The sequence below is a fragment of the Homalodisca vitripennis genome, chromosome 5 (assembly GCF_021130785.1).
Source record: "Homalodisca vitripennis isolate AUS2020 chromosome 5, UT_GWSS_2.1, whole genome shotgun sequence".
In the NCBI taxonomy this organism is placed as follows: Eukaryota; Metazoa; Arthropoda; class Insecta; order Hemiptera; family Cicadellidae; genus Homalodisca; species Homalodisca vitripennis.
Window position 1 is genome coordinate 139,811,615 of NC_060211.1, and position 12,323 is coordinate 139,823,937.

A 12,323-nucleotide genomic window follows, 5' to 3' on the forward strand; every position below is an offset into this window, starting at 1 on the left:
ATCTATTTTGTTACCATGGTTATCATAAGAATAATACATAAATACTCAAAATCACTTATCTAAATCCCATGGAATGATATGCACCACTACGAAACTCAATTTTCATTTAATATTAAATGAAGCGGCATGAAAATTTTCAAATGTATAGATTAGTTCACTCGCAATATATCGTGCGGAGAGACAGGTAAAAATAAATTAGTAATTACAGACTCCTGAGGTGAAAGTTTTCACAGACGCTCAGTAATTGAAAATAATATTTCTGGTGGTAAGTCCGATTAGATTTTACCCTTTAGACGTTGATAACAATAACATGAAGTTAAGTCGAGCACAACTATGCGATGGTGGACGACAAAACATTTCTTGCAAATTTTGGATCATACAAATTATGTATCAACTGCTTACAACAACTTAGAATATGGTTCTCTGAAAAAGCCATGTAAGCTGATGTGATGTAACAAAGAGGCCACCTGTATAGGATGTGAGGAGTCCTCTCGAACTAACCACAATAGCTAAGAAAACAGTATTCATAAGCCAACCATAATCACTTATTCAGAATGTGCTGGAAGCAAAAGTATTAAAAAAGTAGCACAGCAAAATGGAAGGTTACACTAGCCACTTGGACATCAACAGTCCAAGCGAATCTGATCACGTATATGGACTGCTGCCGCATCAATTGGAGGAATTAGACATTGGCGTTTTATTAGATAGAAAATTATACACAAAAACATCGTATAGAGAGGATTAGTCACTTGATCATGAGGTAAAATGTGCTTTCTATAGGTAAGGTTACAACTGCAATGTTGGTCAGTGACGTGGACGAGTTACCTAATCTCTTTCTTAAGTCGCTTGTAAATAAAAATTGTAATATATTTTCCAAAAAGGTCTCAGCATTTTATTATAAATAAACACAAAAACAAGTGATATTGTGGAAAATTTGTAATATTTATTAATTTTTTTACAAAAAATTAACTTTTGTGATAAATACATTAATAACAATGTTGCGCTAACATTTCTGTGTGGCGGTATGAAACAACTGCAAAAATAATATCAGTCGTAATATTCACAAATGAAATATGAGATTTCCAAGCAGTTTCCTGCTATTCCAGCTGTAGTTCCCCCTATCCCATAGGTCCACGCAGTGTTCTCCCACAGCCGGATCTATCCAGTGGTCGGGCTGTCCAGAAATCCAGTCTGTGAAGGTAAAGGGTTGCCCTGTGCTCATCCAAGTCCACGTGGTAGTTAGGGCGAGGTTCATCCCTGACACCCAGAACTGAGGTTTCTGCCCTGGAATGGACATTATAATTATGCACAAACACATGTGAAGGATTTGCCTATGCTCATACATGTCCACATGTTAGTCAGAGCGAGGTTCATCCCTGAGACACAGAAGTGAGGTTTCTGCCCTGCAACGGACTTTCCGATTACGCACAAAACCTTTTTTTAAGGATCTCCCTATGCTCATTCCTATCCATGTGCTGTCAGAACGAGGTTCAAGTGCTGTTCCAGGCGTAGCACAGCTACAAACTATTGTCTGCATAATGAATTCATTCTATTATGTTTGCTTACAGGTAAGAGGTTTTTACATGAATTATTTTCGTTTTATCAAAAGAATATATTGTGTAAGCAACTTTATTTTTTATTTTATCAAATTAAATATATCAAAATATAGTGAGGCATTCTATCTTTCAATTAGCAAAGAAAGTGTTTATAGAGATAGATGTTTTCTTCTTTCCTAGACGCTTAACTGATAGAAAAATAGAGTGAAATGACAAATTTGTAGTTTAAGTTAAACTTTATTTAATAATTGTATCTGTGTATTGTTCTAAATATAAATGTGCATTGTTTCCTTATGAACATAAATTGTTTGGAAGATTCAAGAGAAATAAGATTGAATTCTATTGTAAAAATATTTGTTTAAGTGTCTCCAGAGTTTTAGCCCGAGTAATAAAGATCCTCAAAAACATCTGTCGACTAACTCTGAAGTCTCCTGTTTTACAAATATGTAAATTATTAGTTTTTGTTTTGTGTTTTGTCAATAATTATTTTGGCGTTTCTGTCGCATATTTGTTTATATAATCAAACTAACATATGATCCGAAGACCAAATACGTGTTAAACGACTTTATATTTATATTCATTAAGTTTCATTAAATGGTAAAAAGCTAATTTCCTAATGATATTGCATGAGGTTTACTTACCAGACTTGTTGATCTTCGCTTTGATTATCTCGTTCTCCTCGAAATTCGAGATGGTGGCAAGCCTGCCGCCGTGTTTCATACAATGGACCATAGCACCATACCAGTTTGCCTATTGCAAAATATTTTAAACGTTATTTATACACTCAAAACTAATACCTGAATTTTAAGTGTAAGATAAAACTGAATGAGATATTTCCGAAGAAACTGTAAACAAACTAATCATGATAACTGTAAACAAAACACTGTGATGTAGGTTGAAATAATTAAAGTGTACAATAAGCTTTGAGACAAAGAAACGCGTTCAAAGGTTCACTCAATAATACTAACGGTAATATTACAAACACTAAATTGTACGAATTACAATACAACTTCAATACCCAACTACTACTGACAACTGGCTTCTAGTCAGTATATTTTTATTCTTTATTTTCCTAACTATTAATAGCAAAAGTCTTTAATATATTTCATTTAGCCCATTTAAAAATCCCAAATCTCTGTATACAATATGGTTTTTAATTATATTTAATTTTAAATTTTGCTTTTGATAGCTTTAGGTCAATATTTATTTTTGTGTTTGTCCTACCGGTGTGTTGTTTATTTAAAGCAGAACTTCTACTAGTAAATATTAAGACAGAAAGTGTATTTTATGGAACTTCTATTACAATAGAGTTATTTGACATTTTTTTCTGTGTACTAAGCTCAAAATTGTATAAATAATGGAGTTGATGGCGTAATCTATACAGTAAATCTTTTGTTTTTGTTTAATCCCGAAAATTTGGAAAAACATATTTTTATGTCGATTAAAATACAATTTGTAAAATGTCTGAGGTTCAGTAATAATGAGTACTACAGAATAAAAATTACCCTCTATTGGAGTTTACTAGTCACCCGGAGAAAATGAAGAAGTTTTAAAATTTGCAGCCCATGTATATGTCTTAACCAACCTTAAACAGGATTTCATCCTGAAGGGCAATTTCAACATCGGTACGTTAAACGTTAATCGTGCATATAAAATACGATTTATTTACGTTTCAAGGTTATTTAACTTAGCGTTGTCCGTCAAAACACCAACGCGCATGTCGACAGCAACACGGACAGCTATCGACTACATCATTACAAATCTTTCATGTATCGCATTAACGGTGGTCAACACAACCACTTCAGACAGCTACGGCCAAGAGTCTATAATTAGTGGAAGAATGGCAGGGAGCCCAAAATTCCTAAAACGATAAGAGGCCATGTAATATCCTTTTCCTTAAAACCTTTTAGACCATTACGTTCCATATGACAGCAGTATTCAGATAGTTTTTTAATCATTATTTTAATGTTTGAGGTGCCTTAAATATTATGCGAAGTTGGCTCCAAAAGGTGAACAATATATGGATTACGAAATAATTTATATCTTGAGAGAAATTAAAAATTAGAGTTTTAAAAATTAAATAATTATCTTCAAGAAAAGAAACTATTTTTTTATAAATACATCATTATCTATAGAACATTTATCCAAAATTCAAAAGCAATGTTTTTTATTGTTGGAAACATTGTAAAAGTTAAAATAATTCACAAAAAGCTAGCTAAAGATTTGAGTTACTGGTGGAGGATGAGCCTGAAGTTGCGAACGTGCTTAGTTTCACATCGGTTGCATGTGAGCAAGGTCTATCCATATCTATCTCCCCCACAAGCAAACCCTACGTGGAGTTCACTAACCTCACTGGTACTGTCTCCAGTGAGGTTATGAAACCTCACCTGAGGTTGAGCAAGAGGTTATGAAAATCATCCAGCAGCTCCCAGTTCAAAACTCAAACCACTCTAATTTGAAATCTGTTTGGCTTATTTTAAAAAAATTTTCTAACCATATATCGTAAATAATTATCTCAACTAGTCTATCTGTCTTTTAAACGTGGAGATTTTCTCTCTTTCCTGAAAATCTCAAAAACTTTTAGAAAGATAGTTGGTTTTCGATAAATAAGTTATGATTAGTAGTAATATATCAATATTCTTGGTTAGCAGCCAAATAAATAACAATTATATTTCACTGGGATGCACCAATATCTAAATAAATGCGAGCGTCTTTCTGGATAAACTCGTACCCTGATCGGGTTTCAAAAAGGGTAAGTTGACAATGACGTTGGTGAGTCTAGTCGACATAGTTTCAATGGTACTGAAAGGTCATTTCACTGTACGTGTGTTTCTGGACTTGTGTAAAGCATCTGGCTGCGTTGGCAACTACAAAATGCTGGAAAAGCTTGAATTGTTGCATTAGAGCAGGCCCCTTCCAGTGCAGTTGAATGATTTATCGGCCATCTCAGCTCAGTTATATGCCAGCTAACACATATTGTCCATATATTAAAAACAAAATTCCCTGGACCGATTCGCCAGAACTATGTGGTCCATCAGGGATCAATTCTCAGTCAGATTATTTTTATTATCCATGCCAAACACGTAGAATCGTCACTGCTACAAGGAAGACTCCTACAGTATGCTGATGACACAACTCTTTTTTCCCGATGGAATAAAAAAATGTAATTGAGCAAAATCTATTGGCACCAATGACTGTGTCCAGAATTTTAACAGCCTTTACCACAAAGGGAATTTCTCAAAATGAAATGTCCTGACTTTCACTCTGCGATCAGGAGAACCAAATGACAGACGGGCGTCTTTTGAGATGACATTGTTTTGGAAGAAGTTGATTGCTATAAATTACTCGGAATATTCTTGGATCATGGATTGATGTACAATGCTATATTTCCTCAAAACTTTCCCCGGGCATTTTCAGCTGTTTAGATAAATAGTACCCCTGATAAGTTAGCACCCCTAGTAGCTGTTTAGCCTAATAAGTTTCTGAGGACAGCGTATTATGGATTGTTTTACCCCACCTAAGTATGGTTTAGTGTTGTAGGGAGCAACCACAAAAGTCCAGTAATTCGAGGTTTCCCAAAACAAGAGGTTCAGATAATTGTACGATTAAAGATTAGCTTGTCATGCAAGGAAGCCTAAATGCTGTAATGACTCTAATAATAAGTCTTTACATTTTAGAGGCAACATTATTCTGTATCCTAAATGTGCCATGACTACCAGTCGATAAGAAACAGGAGGCAGACACCTATCAGACTAGAAGACTCGGAGTAAGGTTTACGATCCTTTACCTTCATTGGCGGGGGTTCGCTTTATTATCAAATGGCCTGATACAATAAAACGTTCCACAACGCCTAAGGCATAAAAATCTCGTTTGAAATGCATTTTAGTGTTCGATAAAAAAAGTATTTTCGATAAAAATATATGTTTGACTGGGGCTGTATTTACTTTGTTTAAAATGTTAGGTTAATATTGACGATTGATATAATTTATGATATGTAAATGGCCATAAATATATATGATGGGGATGGATATCATTTCATTAACGAACTACGGTTTGGATAAAATGGGATGGTTTTGATTTTATTTATATAGTTTTTACCTTAACAGTTTCCACTTCAAAATGTTTCTTTGCTCCTGGGATTAGCGGCCAACTTCCGGAAAGAACTGAAAAAGTTGTTATGAATTATGTAAAATGACTTTTTTTAAATGACATACAGGACTAATGGGAATAACATTTAATTGTACACTAATTGTTTACAATTTCTTTCATATTAAAAATAAAATACAAATCGTGATATAAAAAAACTTTAAAAATCACATTAACATTTATTAACCTAAACAAAATCCGATATTAACTTAAGAGTATAAGTTTACCACATCAAAAGAGACAAAAATATAAATATATTTTAATTTATAAGTTTTATATATATATATATATATATATATATATATATATATATTATAAAATGCTTCTTTATTTTATTAATAACTAAAAAAATACATGATAAGATAGAAATGTGTTAACTCCACAATTATATGTTACATCAATGAAGTAGCGGATTGTTTGATAGTATCATTGATGTAAATTCAAACAACAAATAATTGCACACGTGAGTTTTACTATAGTATATAACTTCCTCAAAACAATGTCGAAGAAGGTCGCACAATTATTTAGTTTTAATAACTAAACCATAATTATTTAAAATTTATTAAAAATGATTCCAAAATAATTCTTGCTTCCAGAAGTAAAATTTAAATAGACGAAGAAGAATATCAACTGATAAGAAACGGAGTACTGTATTTAGTTTTATATTAACAAAGACTGTGAGAGATTAAATTTTCCTTTATTAATTTTAATTGTAAACGGAAAAGCTTAAGGATATTTACTCATGGTCAGTTGATGTAAGGAATAACATATCATATTTTATTTGAAGTAATATAATTTTAAACGGCACTATTTAATCAAACACAAACTATTTTTTTATGTAAACACGTGACAACCTTCATCCTATGATACTTGGATTATGTTCTAAATGCAAAACTAGCTTGAGTGACAACCAAACAAGAGTAGACAAATTGAAATTTAGATATTTTGATAAAATATGTATAAATACACCCTTTCTTTGAAACCAGAGTATAAGAACATTTTATAATAAGCTGTATCTAATCAGTAAGAAATTAGGTTATACTCGTATAAAATCCAGTTTAATTAATTGTATTGTTTTCCCCCGGTAATGTGTGACGTAAGGCGTCTATCGCAGAAAACATGTTAAACTACTGGACAATAACTGACGTTTGTCTATGTTAGCAATTTGGCTGCGGCTCTATACTGATGTGTTCTTTCTACCAGATTACGTGCCGTAAGGCGTCTTCCGCAGTCAACGTGATACCTAGTGTAAATAACTGTCATTAACACTTTGACTGTGGCTCTTTACAGATCGACCATGTGTATTGTCTTTATAGTTATATGCCGTAAGGCTTCTGTTGCAGTAAACGTGTTAAACTTTTGTAAAATAACTCGTTTGTCCGTGTTAACACTTCGCCTGCGACACTATACTCTGTGATCATGTGTATACTTTCTCTCTGATTATGTTCCGTAAGGCGTCTGCCGCAGTCAACTTGATAACTAATGTAAATAAGTGTTGTCTGTCTGTTTTAAAATCTTTAAATTTTCATAGAACATATTGAGTGATCATGTTTTTCTACACTGATTATGTATCTTAAGACGTCTGTCGCAGTCAATGTGTTAAAAATGATATAACTATCATCCTCACATGATGTGTACACATGTATTTTACATCGTCCGTGTGTAGTTTTTCAGACCATGGTATACAGATGTGTCTTTCAGCAACGTCGTAGTATTGTGTGGCATAGAAAATACTGTATTTTTTTAAATATAAAAAAAATTTCAAGTACTTAGACACCATGTGTTCTATATTATTTAGAATTACTTTTTTAAACTCAACAGACATTACTTGACGTGTTTAAATCTAATAAACGTTACCGTCAATAATAGAAGAAGAGCTTACATTGTTGATTACATGCAGTGAGTGGGTCACCATAGAAGCCTTGCTTGCAGGCGCAGTAAGGGATGTGGTTGTGGACCTGGCAACTGGTGTTGTTACCGTTGCAGACGTTATAGCAGGGGTCTTCACACTTCTGATTTATACAAGTCTTATCTGAAGGGCAGTCAGCATTCTCTAAGCACTGATTCTGAACTGAAAGAGAATAAAATTAATGTAGTGGCATTATTATTTCTTTTACAAAAGTTCCTAATATTCCTATTTTGTTAGATAAGTAAAATAAAAATGTTTAATACTTAAAAAAGGTATAGTAGTTTTTCCAATATTTGTCTATATGGTGAACTACCAAAGTTGAAATATCAGTATATTATTCTGAAATAGTGACTGAGACTGGGGCCCAGAGAGTTTCGCATCAACACTTACCCGACAAGTATGTATAATATTTGTTTGACAGGCCGCATCTCCGTCCTATTAGTTACCCATTGTACTTCCCCCCCCCCAAAAAAAAAAAAAAATATATATATGTGTGTGTGTGTGTGTGTGTGTGTGTGTGTGTGTGTGTGTGTGTGTGTGTGTAGATTGTAACACTATAACGTAGTAAATTACATCAACTCTGAATACACGTACATTTGTAATTTATTCAAGAATCTAAGATGTTAGATAATTATCCGGGAGGGCAAACGGCAGGTGCTAGCCTGGCCCCAATCCTCTGGACTCGTGACTGCAAGAGTACGAAGCAAATACTTGGCAAATATAATATGGTAGCTGATTTCTTGATTACTTACTCATCTGTCGAGTACGCCCTGGGAACGGTTTGCCGAAGAAACCGGAAGAGAATGAGCAGAAGGGCACGTGTTTTGTGCACCTTGCAGGAGGAGTTTTGGCCACAGGCCCCAGGACAGGGGTCCTCACACTTCATGTCTATACATGTCAGAACATCAGGGCAGTCGTTCTGTGTCGAGCATTGTGGCATGACTGCAATCAGGGTAAACTATTTGCTTTTGTCATATCATGGCACGCCTTAACGTTCAAAAACATAATAACTTTAAAGACTGAGTTTTGATCAATCAGATTAATGATGAATATTTAACCTTCTTTATATTGTTTACAATTTGTGAAAAGCCTAGTTTTAGAATTACATCCGTCATACGGTTATAAATGGTTGCAAACATTTATTCTTTATACAAATCTAGATTATAGTCAAATTAATATATCACAAAAACTAAAAGCCAATTAGTGTAACACGATTCATATTTATAAAATGTACATCTTTCAAATTTTTTAGACAAAGAATATTAAGTAAAACAGTTTAAGGTATGCAAGGACTAAATGAACATGACATAATACTACCAGCAATACATCTGGCTTCTAGAGTTCTAAAGTTGCTTTCAATGTGTTATAACATTTTAGCAAATATTTACTAACTTTGCTGTTTTTTAAATTTTTATTTACTCCTAACAGCCATCTTCACATGTAACTAATGCCTCTTCTGTGTCTCGGTTTTCAGTTAAACTAACATTCAATGTAGTATCAATGCAGTAAATTATTATTATTGTTATCCTTGGTATATTCAAAAATCTTTTATTTCAGGTGTATATTATTAATCTAATACGGTTTTGCCGAAAAATGTTTTGATTCCAACTGACACACGCATTTTAAATCATTGAACATACTAACACATCTCCTTCCTTTACTGACCACGTATCCATTCATATAACTTACATCATCCTGACTGTGTCTATTCTTATCAATCTTACACATACTCCATATATGCTACCTATAAAAGAGGTAAATACCATGTAATACTATTAGTTAGCATGTGCATTATCTATAGATAAATTCAATAAAGGTTAAAATAAAGAAATTATTCTAGTGCATTGTGATATGCATGGGTGGACAGTTACAACAATAATGCACAACTGCATTCTACTAACTCCAAATCATGCACTTAATAAATAAATACAAATTACTAAAATCGAACTAAAGAATGGATTTCACAACTTCTACACTAAAAGACAAGGCAGTGATGAATTTTTAAAGGCCAATGACATTTTCTGTTTGTGGTATTCATATTAGGTTTTGAATCGGTCAATATTCTCGTACGTATACGTGCAATTATTTAAAGCTGTTTTAATACGCTGTACTTCAGAGACTGTAAAATTATAACAAGTGAAAAATATTTAGGCAGGTTTGGCTAAGTTTAGACTTATATTGTTTTCCTATTTTTTGTTTTCATGAAAGCACCATCCACTACATGTGGAAAACCTTGATCATAAGATGTAATTAAACATTATTACTCGTAAATAAATGTTCATTTATCAGAATATTACATTTTGTCATAAAAATACTTAACAAACAGTAGAATTATCGTCAAAGAAATAAAAATAACTTGGTATATAATATTTAAGATTTTTTATTAAACAAATATTTATTTGGTATCTAATAAATAATATCCCAATTTGGCAACGCATAATCTAATTATTTAACAAATTAATCTATAATAGATAATAAAGAAAATATTTACGATTAATTATATCGACACCAGACATTTTAAAAGAGAGTAAAACTACTTACATATTACCAATGTAGTATTTTGGCCTAGTATGTGTACCATTATGCAAAACTGTATCAAGCACGCATAGATTTGTGATGGGCTCATTTTCGAGCAATCTCTGAGGCTGAGACCAACGAACTGAAGAGGTTATCTTGAGGTTTTTATTTATATACCAGGGATTCAAATTGCAAGTTATTATGCATTCAATAGTCAGCGGTGTTTTCAGCGAATTCTTGATGAGACTCACACGCGGTTTGACGTAGGAAAACGTGCACACTCAAATGAAAACGATTACCTGATTTATGTACATTATTTCTTTAAGACTCTTACACATTAACAGCATGACAACAATGTGCACAACATCTTTAACCTTAAAAAACCTGCATTACTGAGATTAGTCTTATATTAAATCTGTTAAATTTTCTATTAAATTATCAGTTTTGGTTGGTACAATGTATTGAGGGACTGACATTCCTCAGTCTGAGATCTATCCATATTAACAAAAACCAACTTTTTAACCATATTAAATTTTTATTTTTATTAACTACGAAACCAATAATTGTAGAATATTTAAAATTAGTAAATGTTTTTTTATATGCAGAGAGTAGTATTGTATCCCTATGACTTATGTAAGTATATTTTTTTTCATTTTCACAAAGTTTAGTACTCATCACCGATTGGCATAATTTTAAATATATGCGATCATATGCGATAATTTTAATATAAAATCTAAAACACTTTGATTGAGGTGATAATTTACACACCTGCTGAGTACTAACTGCTCTCACCCATAATTTTTTAAAAAAGATAATAGGGTTTCAAAAATATCGATATAAACCATTGCATCATAACTTTAACCAATTTGCTTCATTATTTTGACCGCAGTGTTTGGGGAGATGCCTACTTTAAATGCATGATTATCTCTCAACCCATCCATTGGCTAGTTTTTAAACTGTTTTTGTTGACGTTTAGTTACCGTATTAATTATTTCAAAACGAGTAATACTCGTATAATTGAAACCGTATCCTTTTGTCCTGTCTTTGCAAGCAGCAAGATAGCCCGGCTATTAATGGTTTCGTGAGACACCTCAAGTTCTAGTACGTAAGTTAGAAACGGCTTCCTTTCAACCTGACCCAACTTCGTCTGGTAAAAAAAGACATACATCATACTTTATTTGTATAAATATTAATCAGAAAATAACTTAAAATGTGTTGAATGGCACCACTCGCTCTGACATTTGAGTGTTTTCTCATATCTGACTACTCTAATTTTTAGCTTTTAAAAGATATAATAATCTAAATAAGAATGGGCACCACTCGCTCTGACATTTGAGTGTGTTCTCATATCTAACTACTCTAATTTTTACCTTTTAAAAGAGATAATAATCTAAATAAGAATTTCTAATTTTATTTAATGAATTTGTTTACTAAAAATATCCCATTTCTATAAAGAAAGTTTAACAATATTGTATCAGTATTTTATATGTGTATAGTAGTAATAATATGTGTGTAGGCATATTTTATCTAAATGGAACATATATTTTTACAACTTTAAAATTCACATTATATTAAAATTTGTTTATACGTTATAATATAAAATAATTATGAATGTTTTAAATTAATTTGTATCAAGTTGGAAATGACTTGGGTAGGACTTGGATAACATGTGCTGTTAAACAAAGTTCTGATTACACCACTTCAAGACAGATCAAGATTACTCGTATTTATAGACTTAGATTTTTACTAATCGCCTTAACGTGTCAATTTTATACTGACCTTGTCCGTTTCTATTTTTGCCAAACTGCTGATTGCAACACTGTTTGCAGTGAATTATCGGTGGGGTTTACCAACTATGCGTATAGTAGAATACAAATTACCATCACGCAACCACAGGAAATTGTAAATTATGAATTATTTGATGAAAACCAGGATTATAATTTAACGTATATGGTATTTTGAAATCAGTAAAAATCTATTTTTGTTTTAATTAGGTAAACATTTATTGTTGCATCAAAAAATAACTCGAACACTACGGCTTCTGCTTGCTGGTCTAAATGAGGTTTTTTTGTTATAATATGAAAAACTAGACTAAATTTAATGCTGAGTTGATGCAAAATACCTTTGAGTATAAGTACTGATAAGAGAGATGTAAAAGTTTCAATATTTTGACAAAAAACACCATTTACCACATT

General features: G+C 32.3%; 1 protein-coding gene across 1 annotated transcript; it reads right to left on the reverse strand.

Moving 5' to 3' along the window:
* Window positions 1-921: 921 nt before the first annotated feature.
* On the reverse strand, window positions 922-10,383 carry LOC124362931 (type-2 ice-structuring protein-like). The gene is made up of 6 exons (XM_046817827.1): window positions 10,153-10,383; window positions 8,364-8,553; window positions 7,585-7,773; window positions 5,655-5,719; window positions 2,198-2,306; window positions 922-1,284 (listed from the first exon to the last, which is right to left on the reverse strand). Exons 2-6 carry the CDS (start codon window positions 8,365-8,367, stop codon window positions 1,061-1,063), a joined length of 591 nt encoding a protein of 196 aa, XP_046673783.1. The 5' UTR covers window positions 8,368-8,553; window positions 10,153-10,383; the 3' UTR covers window positions 922-1,060.
* Window positions 10,384-12,323: the final 1,940 nt, after the last annotated feature.